The sequence below is a fragment of the Nannospalax galili genome, unplaced genomic scaffold, assembly GCF_000622305.1.
Source record: "Nannospalax galili isolate Female #2095 unplaced genomic scaffold, S.galili_v1.0 scaffold2227, whole genome shotgun sequence".
NCBI lineage: Eukaryota > Metazoa > Chordata > Mammalia > Rodentia > Spalacidae > Nannospalax > Nannospalax galili.
The window spans coordinates 202,706-220,793 of record NW_008356468.1 but is presented as its reverse complement, the minus strand read 5'-3'; the positions used below and the strand labels follow the sequence as shown (position 1 = coordinate 220,793).

At 49.4% G+C, this 18,088-nt stretch overlaps 1 protein-coding gene across 1 annotated transcript; it reads right to left on the bottom strand.

The window, feature by feature from the left end:
* Positions 1–3,856: 3,856 nt before the first annotated feature.
* On the bottom strand, positions 3,857–17,093 carry Cd40 (CD40 molecule). Its single transcript, XM_008854612.3, has 9 exons — positions 16,976–17,093; positions 11,772–11,850; positions 11,311–11,436; positions 10,926–11,072; positions 10,467–10,560; positions 7,731–7,792; positions 5,376–5,462; positions 5,232–5,260; positions 3,857–4,402 (listed from the first exon to the last, which is right to left on the bottom strand). Exons 1-9 carry the CDS (start codon positions 17,024–17,026, stop codon positions 4,250–4,252), a joined length of 828 nt encoding a protein of 275 aa, XP_008852834.1. The 5' UTR covers positions 17,027–17,093; the 3' UTR covers positions 3,857–4,249.
* Between the last annotated feature and the right edge of the window lie 995 nt (positions 17,094–18,088).

The following is an 18,088-nucleotide window of genomic DNA, read 5'->3' as shown; positions in this document are numbered from 1 at the left end:
TCCAAGCCAGCTGGAACCGTAGGAAGATCCTGTATCAAAAAAAAACCTAAAAACAAAAAAAAAACCCAAAAAACCAAAAACAATAACAACAAAAAACAACAACAAAAACCAAACCTTGGAATGGTGACTCACAATTCCATTCAATTGTAACCCCAGCAGTGGGGAGGACTAGACAGGTGGATCTGTGGGGCTCACTAGCCAGGCAATTTAGCCTACTTGATGAGCTCCAGGCCTCATGAAACTTGATAAGCTCCAGGCCTCCTGTCTCAAAAAAACAAAGTGGGTGGTTCCTAAGGAATGACATCCAGGGCTGTCCTCTGGCCTCCACATGCATACGCATGTGCACTTGTGCATGCACCACACACACGTACACAAGCATACACACAAACACACACAAATTATACACTGTGAGATTCTCAGTCTTTCTATCCCAGCCTTATACACAGCACTTTCTTGGGCACTCACTTTTTGTCACAGAATTAGTAGCATTTAAATGTTAGAAGATTTACATGAGAAGCTCAGCAACTCACAACCCTCAGTCCTCCAGGACTGCACTAGAGTCAGCAGTCATGTCCTGGGGAAGGCTGTGGTCTCTTCATTCAGGATCCTGACCCATATGGCCTTTCTCTCCACCCTCAGAGTCTCCAGCCCTCAACTCTTCTAGAAGAGTCTCCTCTGCTCCAGCTCCAACTCCCAAGCAGCCACAGTCTTGATGGGAGTGAACTCAGATCCAGATCTCAGCTCTAACTCTGAGGCCTTGGAAAGCAATTTGCCCTCCAAGCACCATCTGTGAAACGGATGTTATAAGAGACCCCCACCTTCCCTGGGGCTGTCCTATCAACTGTGACAACTGCATGTCAAGTCCCCACAGGTCCCGGGAAATAGGAAAAGCAGGAAGACAGGCTGCAGGGGACTCCTTCAAGGGTAAACAGGTCTCCTCTTCAAAGCAGTCTGTGCAGCAAAGCCAGTTTCACTCACAACTACCAAGCCACAGCCAATATCTTTGGATGTTACATTGGTGCCATCTGCCGGCTGCTGTGAGCCTTACACCTGCCCCTCAGTGGCCTATCAGTGTAGACCCCGAAGAGGTTGGTCCTCTGCTATTTTGAGACCTGGCAGGACCCTTAGGGAACCAGCCCTTTATCCAGGATCCAAGACAGAAGTACACACCCAAGAGTAACTCCCAAGACCACAGAGAGCCCATGACCAAGCTGCGTAAGAACCAGAGCTTGCCCACCTCTTCCCTCTGGCAGAGATGCTAAGAGACACAGAAGTCACACTTTCTTGTGCTTAGCTCTGCCCACTTTCAGGAGAACTTCCAGAAGCAGACATGAGACAGAAATGAAGGCAGGCAGTGTGTTGGTGAGTTGAGCCCAAGGAGCTTTGGTGGGGAGTTGACATGAAAACTAACAGGGCAGAGCACTCACTGTGGGCACGTGAAGCTCTGAAGAGACCAGGAAGCATTGTAGGCACCCCTCAGGCCTGGCCGGGGGTGGGGGGGACTCAGTTGGTATAGTGCTTGCCTAACATGCATGAAACCCTTTGTTCGATCCCCAGCACCACATAAAATCAGTGTGGTAGCACATACCTGTAATCAGCACTGGGATAACAGAAGTTCAAGGTCATCCTCAGCTGCATAGTGAGTTTCTCGCTAGTCTGGGCTACATGAGATCTTGTCTCAACCGACTGGGGTTGAGAGTCTATGCTCCTGAGCACTAACTCTCTCAGCCGTGGCAGGCCTGGCCTGCAGCCATAGCAAGCTTGTCTTCAGGACAGGGAAGACCCAAGGCAAGCCATCCCAAAGCCAACAGGAAACCTATAGCCACAGGCTGGCCTCGGTCTCACGGAGATCTGCCTGCTTTTGCCCAAGTGCTGGGATTAAAGGAAACTACTGGCTGAAATGTAAATTCTTTATCTCGGTTCCAGAAACTCCAGAAATGGAGCCCAGCAATCTGTCATTTAGCAAGTTTCACAAGTGCTTCCTGGGTGCTTGTTTAAGCCGAAGAACCTCTGACCTAGAGGAGAACCCAGAAACAACAACAGAACCTGCCACAACACTAGGAAGCAGAGAGGTGGTGAGATCACCCAAGACCACACGGAGGACAACTGGCAGACACGGACAGACGGGCCTTTTACCTCTTTCTATCACACCCCCTCATGGAAGTGAGTGCCACCAACTTTGGGGCTCTGGGCAGGGAAAGACGACTAGATCTCAGAGTTCCTTGGCTTCTTGGCCACTTTGCTCTGCCTTCTAAACCCAAGCTTCCACCTGGGTCTCCAAATGGCTCTGGAAGCTCTTCTGGGAAGACTGCCAAAGCCAGGTCCCTTCTCTAGGTGCCCAGCTGCCCTCTGGGCCTCTGTAAGAACCAGCCCTCTTCATCCCCACCCTCGAAGGAGCCAGAAACTCAGGGAAATCCACAGCACACTGAGACCCCTGGGTTAAACCTCAGTGGGAGCCTATGCAGGGAATCTGCAAGTTTCTTCCCAGGGCTCCTCCTTCCCCTCCTTGTTCTCCAGTCCTCCAGCCTTTCTCCCCTCCCCTCCCCTCCCCTCCCCTCCCACTCCATCTGCTGCTCCTCCTGGCTAGGATCCCCCTCAGTTGGCACAGCAGGAAAAGAGAACAGGATAGTCTATTTTTATCCTGAGATGCTGGGGGGCAGGAGAGGGCACCTTCTGTCTGGGAAGCAGGAACTACTGGATCTTTAGGGAGGTCAGAAGGTGGGAAAGGGGGTGGGTGGGGTGGAGGGACAATCAGGATCTCCCTGGAAACACAGAGAGACAGATGATCTTGGAACAGCTCAGAATCAAGAATGGGAGCTCCAAGTATGAGCCACTGTGTGGCTACTGGGAAGTCATTCCATCTCTCTGTGCCTGTTTCTACCCCTGTAAGCAAGGGAGGGCTGCAGAGCCAGCCTAGCCTGGAAGGCTGCTTTAGTGAACCTGAAGTCCGACGAACTTGCCAAAAGTGAGCACACGTGGAAACTGCCCTGGAGGGACAGCAGCCTGGGGACATTCTTACTTATCTTCAGAAAATGCCCTAATTCTGTAAGCCTGACAGCAAATTAAACAGCTCATGTCACCCAGCATGTCCACCCCCGGTCTTCTTTGTACATGTTTGATGATTTTTTAATTATGTAAGCGTTACGTGGATCCACTCTCCTACTGGGAAAGTAATGGAGCATCATGGGAAAGCCAAGTCTCCCTAACTCTAGACATCACCAATTCGAGTGTGGGTTTTCAGTACATCCTTCCCGAGACTCCTTGTTTTACCCAGACATGTAATGTTTATCTCATTCATAGCTAGCCATAGGCATCCTTCTGTATCTGCACATACGGTATCTGTACAGTATTATAATTACACAATACAGTAACATAGTAGGGTATCATACTGTTTGGGGATATATGGAAATTTTGTGCGTTTGTTTTTGGTTTGGGTTGTTTGGAGTTCTGCTCTGTTTTCAGACCATCTCATGTAGCCCAGGCTGACCTTGAATCCATTATATAGCCAAGGCTGGCCTTGAACCCCTTATCCTCCTCAGTGCTGTCTGGGATCACAGGCATGCCATGCCCAACTTGCAGTATGTGCTTTTATTTTTTAACATTTATTTATTTGTTTGTGTATGCAGGGCATGGGAACACATGCCACAGGGCACATGTCAGAGGACAACTCTCAGTTATTGGTTCTCTTCCATCGTATGAATCCCAGGGATCAAACTCAAGCCATTGAGCTTGGCGACAAACACTATTATCCACTAAGCCATCTTACCAGCTCATGTATGTGCTTTTAGAAACTGTTTCTCCAATGATCATTCCACACCCGCCTTTTTGTCCTCTTGACAGTGTTTCTGAGATCCTGTTGTATAAATATAATTTTATTTTACTGGTTCCCTGCTGATGGGCAGTCACATGCCTTCCACATGCAGCAATGGACCCCTGCATCTATGTCTTCTAGGGCATGTGGAAGCCACTGCGATACAGCCCTGAGGTCTTGCATTGCTGGGTTCTGGTGGTATTGCTGTGGACCCCACACACCAAAATTTTTCCTCCACCTTCAGAAGCAAGTGGGGAGATGGAATGGCGGTAGGGCAGGTGTGAGAGTTCTCAAGGGTGAACTGTGTTCAGCATCTTTGCTATGGCTCCTCTCAAAGCTAAAACCTCAGCGGTCATTCATGCCAGACAACCTCCATCATGTCACCATCACAGCTGTTCCAGGCTCTGCGACCAGGTGCCTCCAGCTCACACTACTACATCACTGTTTCTCTTGCACTGAGATACGGCTCTCTTTACCATCCTCCTGGGTGACAGGCTGACACCCATGCAAGGTCTCCTGCACCGGAGTAGCAGGGTTTTGGCCAGGAACATCCTCCACCTCCGTGGGATCCTGCCGCTTGGGCAGGAAGTCCTGAGGAGCCAAGATGTGAGACGTAAGATCACCCCCAGCTGCGGGACAAATGTACCTCCAGTAGCCTATCCCTGGGGAGTGGATCCCCCTCTTCTAAATCCTTCCTCTTCTCTAGAGGGTGAGAGCCGATTTCTCAGATGCCTCCTGCCCCCTGCTGGCCACATGGAATTTGACAGAAAGCTTCCCGAGTCAGAGTCAGAGTCAGAGTCAGAGCCCCAGGGGGAAAGAGGAGCTGGCCCTCTGGCTTCCCCCCAAGTCCAATGACAAGGAAAGGACAGTCAGGGTTATTCTGCATTGGTGCCAAGCACGGCCCCATGGGAAGGTGAACAGTAGGAGGAAGGAGGGAAGATTGGACACAGGGATGGGAGGGGATGAAAACAGCCAGTCCTATTGCCATCCCACTGGCCCCAGGGATAGACCCTGAACCTGTTTCCCTGTGTGCACATGCATGTGTGTGTATGTGTGTGTGTATGTGTGTGTTGCATGCAGGCGTGTGCAGGTTCATGCACCTGTTCCTGTGCATATGGAGACCAGAGGGAGACACCAGGTCTTCCTCTATTGCTCTCCATTTTATTTTCTCAGTCAGTGTTTCTCACTGAACCCTGAGCTCTGTATTCCAGCCAGATTAGCTGGCCAGTGAGCTCCAGGGATCTGCCTGCCTCCCTGCTACCCCCACAGCGCTGGAGTTATAGGCTTGTTAAATGGGTGCTGGGGATCCAAACTCAGGTCCTGATGCTTACACAGCAACCATTTTTCCCAGTAGGACATGAACCTGCCTCCTGGTCCACCAGTCACTCTTTCCAGCTCTCTGTCATCAGGGCTGGCTTACCTTGTCCTTTGGCTTCTTGGCCACCTTTCCTAGAGGGGAAGAAAAAAAGGGTGGGGTGTGGAGAGGGTGGATCAGGATGACCATGTGACTGGTTCTGTGGATCCAGCTCCCTCCCTCCCTCCCTTTCCCCACCTGGGCACTCACTGATAGAGACAAACACCAAGAGGATGGTGATGAAGGCTCCCATCACGATGGGGATCACCAGCAGACCTCGCATCCGGGAATGAACACCTGGAGAGTTGAAGACATAAGCATATCCCACCTACAGGTCCCACCCCATGCATACCCTCCAGTATCTGAGCTTCCGGTCTGAGATTTCAAGTGGTGGCCTTTGGGAAAATGTGGCCATTAGGGAACCAGCCCTTTTTTTTTAATGCTTTGAAATAGCTGCCAGAGTTTCTAAACTGAGAGATTCCACGTGTGTGTGTGTGTGTGTGTGTGTGTGTGTCTGTGTGTCTGTGTGTCTGTGTGTGTGTGTGCAGCTGTGCGCACCTCTGTATATGCATTTGGAGGACATCAGGTGTCCTGATCTATCACTTTCTGCCTTATTCCTGTGAAACACAGTCTCTCACTGAACCTGGAGCTAGGCTGCAGTGATTCTGTCTCCTTCTATCCCCCACCAGCTCTGGGATTACAGGCACATGAGGCCACACCCATCTTTTCATATGGGTGCTTGCACAATAAATACTCTTACCCTTGAGTCATCTCTCTAGTCCTGGGATATTAAATATTAAAAATCTGGACATCAAGTTTCTTTACCAGTTGGGAACACTAGACTCCCAGGGAGCCACCTTCCCAAGTGGCAGTCATCAGCTATGGGGAGAGGCAGTGAGACCTGCATGCTTCCCTATTCTCTGAGGATTACAGAAGTCCAGTTCCTGTGTCTGCATTGTTATGTTCACTGTGGAAATGTAGAGAAGGGAAATAAAGTATCTCTTGCATCTAAGTCTCTATTCTAAAGGGCAAATGAAATAACAAATGGCGAGATGTCCAACAGGAAGCAAGGGGTGCAAACACTTCCCCCACAAAATTTGAAGAGACACCAAAAATCTTGGTCATCAAGGTAAGTCCTTTTGGAAGCAGGGTCTCACTAAGTTGCCCAGACTGGCCTTGAACTTGTGATACTCTTGCTTCAATCTCCTGAGTGCTGGGATTGTAGACCTGTACCAACACATCCAGCTGATAAGTCAGGAGGCAGATACCAAGTGAGCTAACAATGGCCCATAGGTGGCAACCTGGTTTTCAAATAAAGTTTTATTGGAGCCAGGGCCAAGATCAGCATGAAGGAAGTGAGACAGGGTCATGCATCTGCAAAGTCAGATCCTGTCTTTATTTTATTTTATTTTATTTATTTATTTATTTTGGTCTTTTTGAGACATGGTCTCCCTGTAGCCCCAGCTGTCCTGGAACTCACTATGTAGACCAGGCTGGCCTTGAACTCACAGAGATCCGCCTGCCTCTGCCCCACAAGTGCTGGGATTAAAGGCATGCGCCACCATGCCTGGCCTGTCTTTATTTTAAAGTTTGCTATTTTGTTGATCACAAGTTTTTGGCATTTGTTTTTAATTTTTCTAGTGTCATATCAAAATGTTACTTTTCTAGGTGACTGCATTTTTCTGACACTCCATTAAATGTTATATATGAGGTCAAGTGCCTCTCTCACTCCAATCTAGTCCCAGCCTCTCCAAGAGGAAAGTCAGTCTTTTTTTAAAGGCAAAGAGAATGCTCCCCCTTCTTTCTGTCTTTGTGGCACTAGGGATTACACCCATGGCCTCCTGCACACTAAGCAAGTACTCTACCCCCAATCTATACCCCTAGCTCTCTTTGCACTTTCTAAGACAGGGCCTCACTAAGTTGCCCAGGCAAGCCTTGAACTTGCAAAACTGCTGCCTCCGCTTTCCAAGAAGCGGAGATAACATGTCTATACACCAGGCCCAGCTCAGGAACGTGCTTTTCTTACTCCTGACCTTTTTGTTTCAAATATTTTGTTTATTATATTTATTTTGTGTGTATGGGTATATTTCCTGGGTAAGTACACCCATGTTGTACATGTACAGACAGTTGTTAGCTGTCATTATGTGTTGGGAACAAAACCCAGGTCCTCTGCAAGAGCAGCCAGTGCTCTTAACCACTGAGCCATCTCTCCAGCCCCAGTCCTAACCTTTTTAATGCATTCAGTGACCAACCTGGCCCCTGTAGTTATGTGAGTTTGATCTGTGCAGTAGGCCAGGCTTCTCATTCTAATATCAAAATGGAGGCTAACAGGGCTCAGTGTCACAGGGTACCTGTACCTCAGGTGTGGGGCAGCAGAGCAGCATTCATAGAGGACCTCCAAACTGCCAGGCTCTGTGCCAAGTGCTCACATCACCTAGTAAGGGAGGTACTACAGTCAACCTATTTTACAGTTGACAAAAAGGAGGCTCAGACAGGGAAAGCCAGCACTCCCCTTTCATTTCCCACCTTCCAAATGCCTGCCAGGACTTATTCCCTCAGACTCACCACAGACGGCATCAGTCTGCCTCGTTCCTTCCTGGAGCACCACCAGGTTGTTGGCCTCACAGCTGTGCAAAGACATATGTGTACATGCGTATGTGTACACACACACAGGAAAAGAAATAATAAAGCTTCCAGAGGGAGGCAGTCAGTAAGCAGCAAGTCCAAGTTCACTGAGCACGTTACTTACAGGGCAGCATCCCTTGTTGGTTATTATGAGAAGGACAGGAACTTATAAGTGAATGAAAACGCTACTGCCCGTCTTGAAGGAGGAATATTAGGAATGTGGCCAAACTTCGTGAATTGGGCCAAAACATAAAGGACGCTGTTCAGAGGCAGGACCCACAAGACAGGAATGAGAAAGAATGAGCTCGATCTAAGGTTGGGTGTCTCAAGCTTGGGTATTCTATGTTTGGGAGCATCCTGAGCGTCCCAGAGTGTTTAGCAGCATCCCTGCCTCCACCCAATAGATGACAGGAGCAGTCCCCTCACAGCAGTTATGGTACCTGAAAGACAACCAGAGGTGGCCAATGTCCCACAGAAGGCAAACTGGCCCCTGTTAAGAAGCTCTGATTTCTTCCAAGAGAGACAAGCAGAAGGGTATTGAAGGATTCAAAAGCTGGAGTAGCATTGTACTCCAGCTTAGCAGGGGGAGGGAACATCAAGTGAGTGACACTCAGGATGCTGTTAGAGAGCCAGGAAAAGCAGATTGGTGAGAAGCAGGCAGGACAGGTCTGTATGGATGTGGCTGGAGAGTCTCATCAGCACCCAACCAGATGATCTGACTCTGGGAGAGGCTCTGCTCCCAGGGAGCAACTCAGGAAGGAGACAATGCAGACGGGCAGCCAGTCAGGGGCACAGCAGGAGTGGAGGCGTGAGATGTGGGGTGGGTGATCCTGGTGGTCTCAGGAAAAGTGGACAGAGCAGGACATAGCAAAAGAAAAACCAGTGACAGTGAGAGAAAGAGAGGCTTGGGAGATGTCGCTTCAGCCTTGCATGAGAAAAGTGCTCAGAAGTTTAATAAATGCCTTTAGAGTCTCCATCTAAATTCTTGTGAAAGGAAGGGCATTCCCATTTCCAGACGAGAGGCAGGGAGTCCCATACTTACTGAGGCAGATCGGGGGCACAAAGGGAGATTAGAAAGGCCCCGGATGATGCAAAAGTTGGAGCAGCAGCACGCACCATCTAAGTTGGGCAGTGTGATGGGAGGGAAGCTAAGCAGGTGCAGATCTGACTCCCTTACAGGAACCTCTGTGATCAGTCAGTACCCAGCAGTAAAGACTCACGAGTGCCTACTTGTAGCTGGCATTGTTCCAAGTACAGGGGATAGAGGGGTAAAAAAAAAAAAAAAAAAAAAAGGTTGCATTTCTCCATTGAAGGAGTTGCATTCCACTGGGGAAAGTGGACAGTGAACCAAGTGTAGATAGTATGCTATGACTTGTGTTAAAAATTAAATGGGAAAGAATATGGGTGTGTACATGTGTTTGTTTGTTTACATGTAGAAGAGGCAAGGAACACTGAGGAAACAGCCTATAGGGGAGGGTAGTGCCCATTTTTAGATTAAATGGAAAAAAAATTAATGGGGCATGTGTTTATGGGTTCTTCCAGCAGAAGAGCTTGAGACAAAAATGAACAGCATGCTCAGGGGTGCAAGTGCAGGATACAGCAGGGGCAGGGGAAGAGGAAGAGCTGGGGAAGCAGCCGGAAGGCCGAGCCTTATGCCAAGGAGTCTGGCCTTTCTCTCAAAGTCCGTGAGAGCCACGAAGCACTTTAAATCATGAAATGTTGTGAACCCAAAGGAGCTGCAGAAGCTCACGCAGGTAAGAGGATAGGAAACTAGCCAAGGGGGATGCCAGAGGCAGGGAGCCCAGGAGATGAAACTGTCACCACACCACACAGTGATGAGGCCCAAGCTCCAGTGACCACTATAGAGAAAACAAGGAGGTCAATTCCCAAGACACTCAGACCAGGCAGACAGACCAGAGGCTGAATTAGAAGTGGAAGCAGGGAGGGAGACTCAGTGCATGGCTGTCAGGAGCCACCACTGGCCTGCTCCGGGTGAGGGCAGCAGGTGGGGGAAGGATGCACAGTTTGAGGTGTTGATGAGTCACCTCACAGTGGTGAATATTCAGTAACTACATGACTGTTTGGGGCCTCCAGGACAGATCCAGGGGAGATGGGGCCATGGATGTGAATGAAACAGCCCAGGGAAGGTGGGGAAAGTGATAAGACAGAAGAACCCAGGCCAAGCCCAAGGAAAGCCATTAAGAAGCAAGGAGGGCTGGGAAGATGGCTCAGTTAGTCAAGTGCTTGTCTTGCAAGTGTGAGGACTTGAGTTTGAGTCCCAGAAGTCACATATGTGAGCATAATCCCAGTGTTGGGGAGGTGGAGACAGGAAGATCCTGGTGCTCACACCAAAAACAAGGTGAGTAACTTCTGAGCAACAACATGCCAGGGTGAGCTCTGGTCTTCACAGAAAGATAAGAGGGAGAGAGAGAGGAGAGAGAGAGAGAGAGAGAGAGAGAGAGAGAGAGAGAGAGACCAAGAAGAATGGGAGATGAACAGGATCTATTCCACTAAGCAGGAGCAGTCAAAAAAAAAAAAAAAATGCAGGGATTGGGCCAGCCCTGTCACTCTGCAGACAGTTCACTAGTGTATGAGTGTGATATGGCCATAGGTGGCTGAAGAGACTGAGACAGGGCCTGGGCCATCCTTGGTTGTGGGAGGGGGCAGTCCTTATACCTTGTCCAAGACTGACACTTTTTAACAGCAGATGACACATTGGAGAAGAAACCAACTGGACAGGGCTCACAAACGGTATCATTCTTCCCTGTGCCTGGGAATAGGTAGGGAGAACTCGTCAGTCACTGTAGCAGGCCCCATGCTGGCTCCCAAGGGAGCCAGTGGACAGGCAGGGCAGGAAGAGCTCCTGCCTTTGGGGTTTCTTGTCCCGTGCAGTACTGCCCCTTATAGGCTGCAGCCCAGCACGATGTCTCCTCTCCCCCTCCCCAGGCAATTGCTCATAACCAAGGCCAGAATGCAAAAGAGCTCATTTCCTGCTCACTGGAGGGAGAATACCAACCCAGTAGGAGTCTATTCCCTTCAGCCTCTGGTGCTGAATGCCCATTGCCAAGCCCCTTGCCTCTGACCCCCAACTCCTCTCTCCCACTCGAAGAGCTGTCCCCCAATCAGGCCACTTACCCATCTGCTTGACTCCAAAGCCCAGGCCACACTCGGTGTGTAGAGCACAGCTGTCACAGTCACTGCTGATACAGTACTGGCCTTCCTGACAGACACAGGTGGTATCTGTCTCTGAGGTGCCTTCCCTCCAGACCTGGAGCCCTTGATCTGAGCAGAGATGAGAAGGAAGGATGGGAAAAACCCTGCCATCCCAGGAACCCCTCTCCTCATACCGTGTTCTTTCTTGGACTGTCTTCCAAGCATCAATGACAATCAACTCATTTAAAACGCAGACTCAACCCAGACTCCAACTCATTAGATCAGACCCTGGCTACTAAACCAGAGGGACTGCATTGTCAGGAGTATCAGCCCAGCTCCTGCGTCCCTTCCCAGCAGCCCCACGCACTGGGTTCGCAGTATCTGTGCTGGTGACAGTATGTCTCCTTGTTCCAGGTGTCTAGGAATTCGCCTTGGCTGCAAGGAAGGCATTGTGTTCTGGTGTGCTCTGTGCACTCACTCAACAGCTTCTTTCCTGAAAAACAACAGGAAATGAGGCAGCTCAGGCCAATCCCTGAATCAGACCGGTGTCGAGACACGCCAAGCCAGGGCTGGGGGTGGGGGTGAGGGCAGAGCTCAGGGATGAATGTCTCAGACCCTCCATAACCTCAGAAGAAGGAAAAGCAGGACCCCAGGTTAGAGTTGGCAGAGGTTTGCCCAGCAGAAAGGGAGCCTGGGGCACTCTGAGAACAGGGCAGAGAGGAGAAATGGTCATAACGGACTTGACCCACAGTTTGTACATGGTGTCTACATCTGTCAGCAAGCCAAGAGGAAAGGGTCCCAGTATGGGCTAGAGGCTTGGCATCTCACCTGGCTGGCACAAATCACAGCACCGGCCATTGAAGGAATACTGATTTTCTTGACATACAGTAGCTGGTTCTAGATGGACCTAAAAACAGAAGTGTGTAACTGGAAGGGATCTAGTCACCTCTTTGACACGCATGCTGAAAGTGAGCCAAGACAGAGGCTATAGCAGATGCGGAGTCCCAAAGCAGGAAAGGGAGCCCACGTGTCACAAGGAGTGTTTGTTTTCTGCCAAAACTGCCAAGTGGTCTGATTATAAAAAGCACCCAGAGAGCCATTCTGGTGCTTTATAAAGCAAGAACTCAGAATTCTCTAAACTGAATAGATCTGCTTGAGTCCTCGGTGTTCCCAAAGACCTAGCAGGAAGGGAGGACTCCAGAGTGAGGCTGCTGGCTCCAGCTGGCCCCAGTCCTCCTTCCTAGCCCCACCATGGTTTCTATCCCCAGCTCCACACCACCAGCTCACCCAACCCCTCACTCACAAAATGCTAGGATTGTAAAGCTAGAAGGATAAAATCATTCTATAGAGGGCAACACTGGACACCAGAGACACTGGGTCCCTTGCCCAGGGACAGAATCGGAAGGTCTCAACACATCTTCCCTCAATAAACTTGTATTTCACCGAAACCATTTCCTCAGCATCCGGGTACCACCCACACTATGAACTGCTTCTTGTTAATTTAAACATGCTCCTTTTTTTGGTCTTTTTGAGACAGGGTCTCCTGTAGCCCCAGTTGGTCTGGAACTCACTATGTAGACGAGGATGGCCTTGAACTCACAGAGATCCGCCTGCCTCTGCCTCCCAAGTGCTGGGACTGAGGCGTGTGCCACCACGCCAGGCTCTAAACATGCTCCTTTTAACTATAAATCTTCTGTTATTGCTACAAGAGAAGAGACAGTATCACTTCCCATAAATTAAAGGAAACCCTAAAAATAAATTCAACAGAAGCAAAACAATGCTATTAAATATAAACTGGTAGCTTGGCTCACTGAAAGTCCTCCACTCTGGACCTGTTCTTGATTTTAGTTTAAAAAGGAGGATTAGGAAGTCTTTGAGAGGCACTTAACTATAGTCTAGCTCCAGAGACTACCTCCTTGGAAAAAATGAGGATGGGCCAGCAAGATGGTTCAGCAGGTAAAAGCGCCTGAGGCCAAGTCTGACGACCTGAGTTCAATCCTTGGAACCCACGTGGTGGCAAGAGAGAACAAAGCCCCCAAAAGTTGTCCTCTGACTTCAATGCATAGGCACACACAAATAAATAAATAAATGTAATTTTGAACTTTTAATAATTAAAATGAAAAGGATTGGGCTAATCAGATGGCTCAGTGCATAAAAGCCCTTGCTGCCAAGCCTGACAACCTGAGTTTGATCCTCAGGACCCACATGGTAGAAGGAGAGAACTGACTCCCAAAAATTGTCCTCTGTCCACTGTGGCACTCATGCACATATGTACACACATACACAATTACTATTAATTATTGTAATTAAAATATGTAATTAATTCTAATGAAATTTTTTGAAGAACTGTAAAGCAACTATGTGTTTTAGTTTTGTGTGTGTAATGTGTATATGTGTGTATGTGTATGAGATGTGTGTGTGCCTATGATGTGTGTCTATGTGTGTGTATAGTATGAGTGTCATGTGATTTCAAGTATGTACTTGCCACAGTTCAAGTGTGTGGAACACAGAGGACAGCCTTGTGTTTGAGACAGGGTCTCTTAGTTGTTCGCAGCTGTGTATGCCAAGCTAGAGGGCCTGCAAGCCTCTGGGATCCTCTTGTCTCTACCTTCTATCTGACTGTAGGAGGACTGGGATTACAGACTTGGGCTATCATGCTCTACCTTACATGGGTTCTGGGGATTTGAACTCAGGTCCTCATGTTTGTGCAGCAAACACTTTATTCACTGAGCAATCTTCCCAGCCTTGTAGTGTTGTGAGTTTGGTTGTTTTTTTGTTTTTTATTTTAAGATTTACTTTATTTTTGATTATGTACAGATGTGTGTGCCTATGTGTAGCTAGGTACACATGTGAGCGCAGGTGCCCTAAGAGCCCAGAAGAAGGTGTTAGATCCCATGGAACTGGAGTTACAGGTGGTCATGAGCTGCCCAACATAGGTGCTGGGAATCAAACTCAGGTCCTCTGCAAGAGCAGTACTTGCTCCTAACTGCTGAACCATCTCTCCAGCCTGTACTTTTAGTTCCATGCATTCCTTAGAATCATCCTATACTTTGGAAACAACCATGAGGGGGAAAGAAAAAACAACCCAGGTTTGAGATCAGACAACCAACTTTGTAACACATACTAGTTATTTTCGCTTTTCTTGGCTGTTTCCTCATCTGTAAAGATTGCTTTTTATTCAACTGTATGTTTATGTGTGGGTATGTGCACATGTGAGTGCAGGTACCCACAGAAGCCAGAAGACAGCATCAGATACCCTGGAGCTGGAGTTACAGGTGGTTGTGAGTTGCTGGAAGTGGGTACTTCAAACTGAACTGAGGTCTTTGGAAGAACAGCAAGTGCTCTTACCCCCTAAGCCATCTCTTTAGCCCTGTTTCCTAATCTAGAGACTGGGATAATAGTATCTTTTCTGAGGGTTGGGGTGTGAAGATGTGGAAGAACACATGCACATGGTCTGGAATAGCATCTGGACCATTGTAGGTGCTCATGAAATGGCAGCTTTAATCACCACATATAGGCAGGTGTTTACTTGGATGCCTAGCACCCTGGTAACTCTGGCTGTTCAGGATCCGCTAATTGGCAGTCCTCATTCAGCTTGGGTATCTGAGGAAATCACTTAACAAAATGTGTCTTACCCCCAAATGGAGAAAGAAACTAAAAGGCTTTTGTCCCCAACAGTGTAACCCCAGACACCACCTCATCAGCCTTCCCACCCTACTCCCAGTGCTGTGAAAGTCCTTGATCTTAGGACCATGGCTTAGAGACTGTCTCCACATGAGTAGCAAGAAGCCAGGAAGATGCAGATCCATGTCCATGTTCATGTTCTACTGTTTGCCTAGCTCTGAGACTTTGCAAAAGACTAGCCCCCTTTCTAAGCCTTGTTCTGATCATCTATAACAGGATTTGGGCAATCAAATGAAGACTACAAGCGATGTTCTGTTCACAGTCCCAGTAAATAGTGTCTGCTATTACCGTCAGCCCAGACCTTATCTGGAGCCCAAATTGGGGGTTACAAGGGAAGACTTGGCTCCTGAGTGGTCCAGACTTCCTACCACCATACCTCTGGCTCTTTCCTACCTCTCCCACTCTTGCATCTTTTCTCCCTAAGAGTAAAAATGAAAGCTTGCAAAGCAGCTTCCTCACTGCCCCTGTTTGTGACACTGTGGGCCATTCCTGTTTGGGCCACATGCCAGAATCTACAGTTCTTGGCTATCTTGAGGACTAGCCAGGTTGGTACAGTCCCTGCCTAGCATGCATGAAGCCCTAGGTTCAATCCCCAGCACCACATAAAATGGGTGTGTGGTCTCAGAACTAGGGAGGTAGAGGCAGGAGGGCCAGAAATTCAAGGTCAAACCAGGCATGGTGGTTCACACCTTTAATTCCAGCACTTGAGAGGCAGAGGAGGCGAATCTCTTGAATTCAAGGCTGGTTTGGTCTACATAGCAAGATCCAGGCCAGTTGGGACTACAGGGAGATCATGTTTCAAAAAAAAAAAAAAAAAAACTAAAACAAAAAACCCCTAAAATTTAAAAACAAAACAAAGGCTCAGCTGTTAAAGTGTTTGCATAGCAAACATGAGGACTAGAGTTCAGATCCCCCAACCCACGTAAATGTCAGATAGGAATGGTGGCTCGCCCGTAATTCCAATTTCAGAAGGCAGAGATGGGGTCCTCAGAGCAAGCAGGCTAGCAAGACTGGCCAATAAATATCCGAGAGCTCTGGATTTGATTGAGAGTCCCTGCTTCAATAAGCAAGGTGAAAGAGCATCTGAGGGTGATTCTCAATATCAACCTTACAAGAACTCACATACATGTGCATGAGCACCCACGTGTACCCCCCCACGTGTATACACACATACATGCACACCACGTACGCTCACAAAATGGAAGAAAGAAGTTCAGCTTATCCTCAGCTACGTTGTGAGTTCAAAGCCAGCCTGGCACACATGAGACCCTGTCTCAACTCAGCTGATTAGCAGTATGTGCTTGGCCCACTAACTGTCCTAGCTGTAGAAGGCCAGCCAGGCAGCCACATCAAGCACATCTTCAAGACAGGAGAATCCCTGGGGCAGCCAGCCCAAGGCCAGTAATAGGAAACGACCACATAGCCAATTTGAGACCAGCTGGAACACACGAGACCCTGACTAGAACAAAAAGAAATCCAGAGTACTTGAATATAGGGGGAGGCCCCAATGGGCTGGGATGAGACACAGATCAGGTACTCAGGGGATCCCCAGTCTCCAGAATGAGGAACTACAAAAATACACTTAAACCAAAAGTGAATCAAGTGCAGGCTTCTGAAAATCCCGGAGATGTGCTTGGCTGGGTGGGAGCCATTCTGGTGCCTGGAGAAACCCAGACTGGCCTCCTTGCGCTTTCTTGGGTTCTATGTGCCATTCCTCTCATCCTCCAGGTGCCCCCTGTATTTTTAAGTTCAAGAGGCATAGCCTTAGGGGATATCCTCTAGGTTGGCTTAGTCACGATGGGGGGCTTAGAAATCATCCCCCATCTTAACAAAAAGTACCTGGGCATCTGCACCCAGCTCTTGTTCCCACACGATCCCCTGGAAGAAGGTGGCCCTGGCTGGCAAAGAGAAGATAATGGCCAGTGTTGGGCCTCTGTCCACAACGGAAATAGACGGGAAAGGGACAGGAAACAGGTCAGACCAGACCGGCCTCTTCCCCTGGCCAACCTCCCTTCCCCCAAGTCACTTAGAAACCCCTTCCAGTCTCTGTGACCAGCCCCTAAGCACAGGTTTCCATCAGATAAAGCCATCTAGGCACGCCTGTGCAGGCGGTGCCCTCTGTGAACTACCCAGAACCCCAACCCCCTAGAGAGAGAGGGGGCAGCCCACCTCATTTGTTGGCCAAGGTCGGGGATGCCTTGCCCAGCCTCTGCACCCTTCTCGACTCCCCCACCCTAAAATCAGCTAGGAAGATCTCGTCTCCGAAGTCTTGCTTCTCTTCTCCTCCTCTTTCCAACTCCCACTCTCAAATTCCAGACTCCCTTGGGGTGGGGACAGAAGCCACTCACCGCTGTCAGCAGGCAGCCCCAGAGCGCACACAGCAGAGCAACGCGCACCATAGCTGGGTGAGACCCAGACCGAGATCACAGGGCGCAGGGGCGGAGTCTCATAACTCCAGAGTTCCAGTCCGGGGCTCCGCCCAGGAAAGGGGTGGGGTCATCTGGACCCAATCGCCGCCTGCCTCTGGCTAGTCTCTGAGCAGGGATTTCCCCAGGACATTCCCTGGAGTCGAATTCCCCCAGGAGTTTAGGGACTGTCACCCAGGCAGGGGGAGGAGGTGTGATCCCAAGGGAGCCCCTTCCCCCGCGTCCCCAGGACCCTAAAGGTCACCTGCGAGAGGGCTAGAGACCCTCCGGCTAGCAAGGGTGCGGAGGGAAGGAAGAGGGATCCCTATGGGTGCTGGGGGCCGTTACAAGGAACCCCATGACCCCCCTCCCTTTTCTGGGAATTCTTGCAGAACTGAAAGCAACGATAGAAAGGCCTAAGAAGTCCCCAGCACCACCCCCAGAAAACGGGAAAGACCACAGCTGAGGGCCAGGAGCAGATTCCAGGTAATGAGAAGGAAATTCCCACATGTAGGAGCAGTGTCGCGTCTTCCCCAGACACCCATCCATGCATACCACCCGCGTGCCCCCCACCGGACTCTGTTCCATCCCAGTTCTACCAAGAGTCTCAAGACAGGTATTACTGAGTGGACCAGCCTTTTGTGGCATCAGAGACCCCCTTGGGACTCTCTCTGTGCCTCCATTAACCAGGTTCTTGCTCCTTACCCCCAAGCCATTCTTTTGTGTGTATGTGTGTGAGTCTGTGGTGTGTGTATGTGTTTGTGTGTGAGGGCCTACAAGCACAGACATGAGGTGTCTTCCTCAATAGCTCTCCACCATATTTCTGGAGATAGGGTCTCTTGTTGAAACTGGAGCACATCCATCCTGCTAGGCTGGCTGGCCAATGAAATCTGCCTGCATCCAGCTTTTATATGTACACTGGGGATCCAAACTCCATCCTCCTACTTACATGACAGGCATGTTACCCAGCCCCATCTGTTCTCTCTCTCTCTCTCTCTGTCTCTCTCTCTGTCTCTCTCTCTCTCTGTCTCTCTCTGTCTCTCTCTCTCTCTCTCT

What these genes read in the sequence shown, in the direction of transcription:
- Cd40 (XM_008854612.3), bottom strand. Translation starts at nt 17,026, where the DNA reads ATGGTGCGCGTTGCTCTGCTGTGTGCGCTCTGGGGCTGCCTGCTGACA. An exon ending in CTTTGGAGTCAAGCAGATGG is followed by an intron (nt 10,561 to 10,925) that starts GTAAGTGGCCTG and finishes ACCTATTCCCAG; the next exon opens with GCACAGGGAAGAATGATACC. An exon ending in CTTGGTGTTTGTCTCTATCA is followed by an intron (nt 5,261 to 5,375) that starts GTGAGTGCCCAG and finishes CTTCCCCTCTAG; the next exon opens with GAAAGGTGGCCAAGAAGCCA.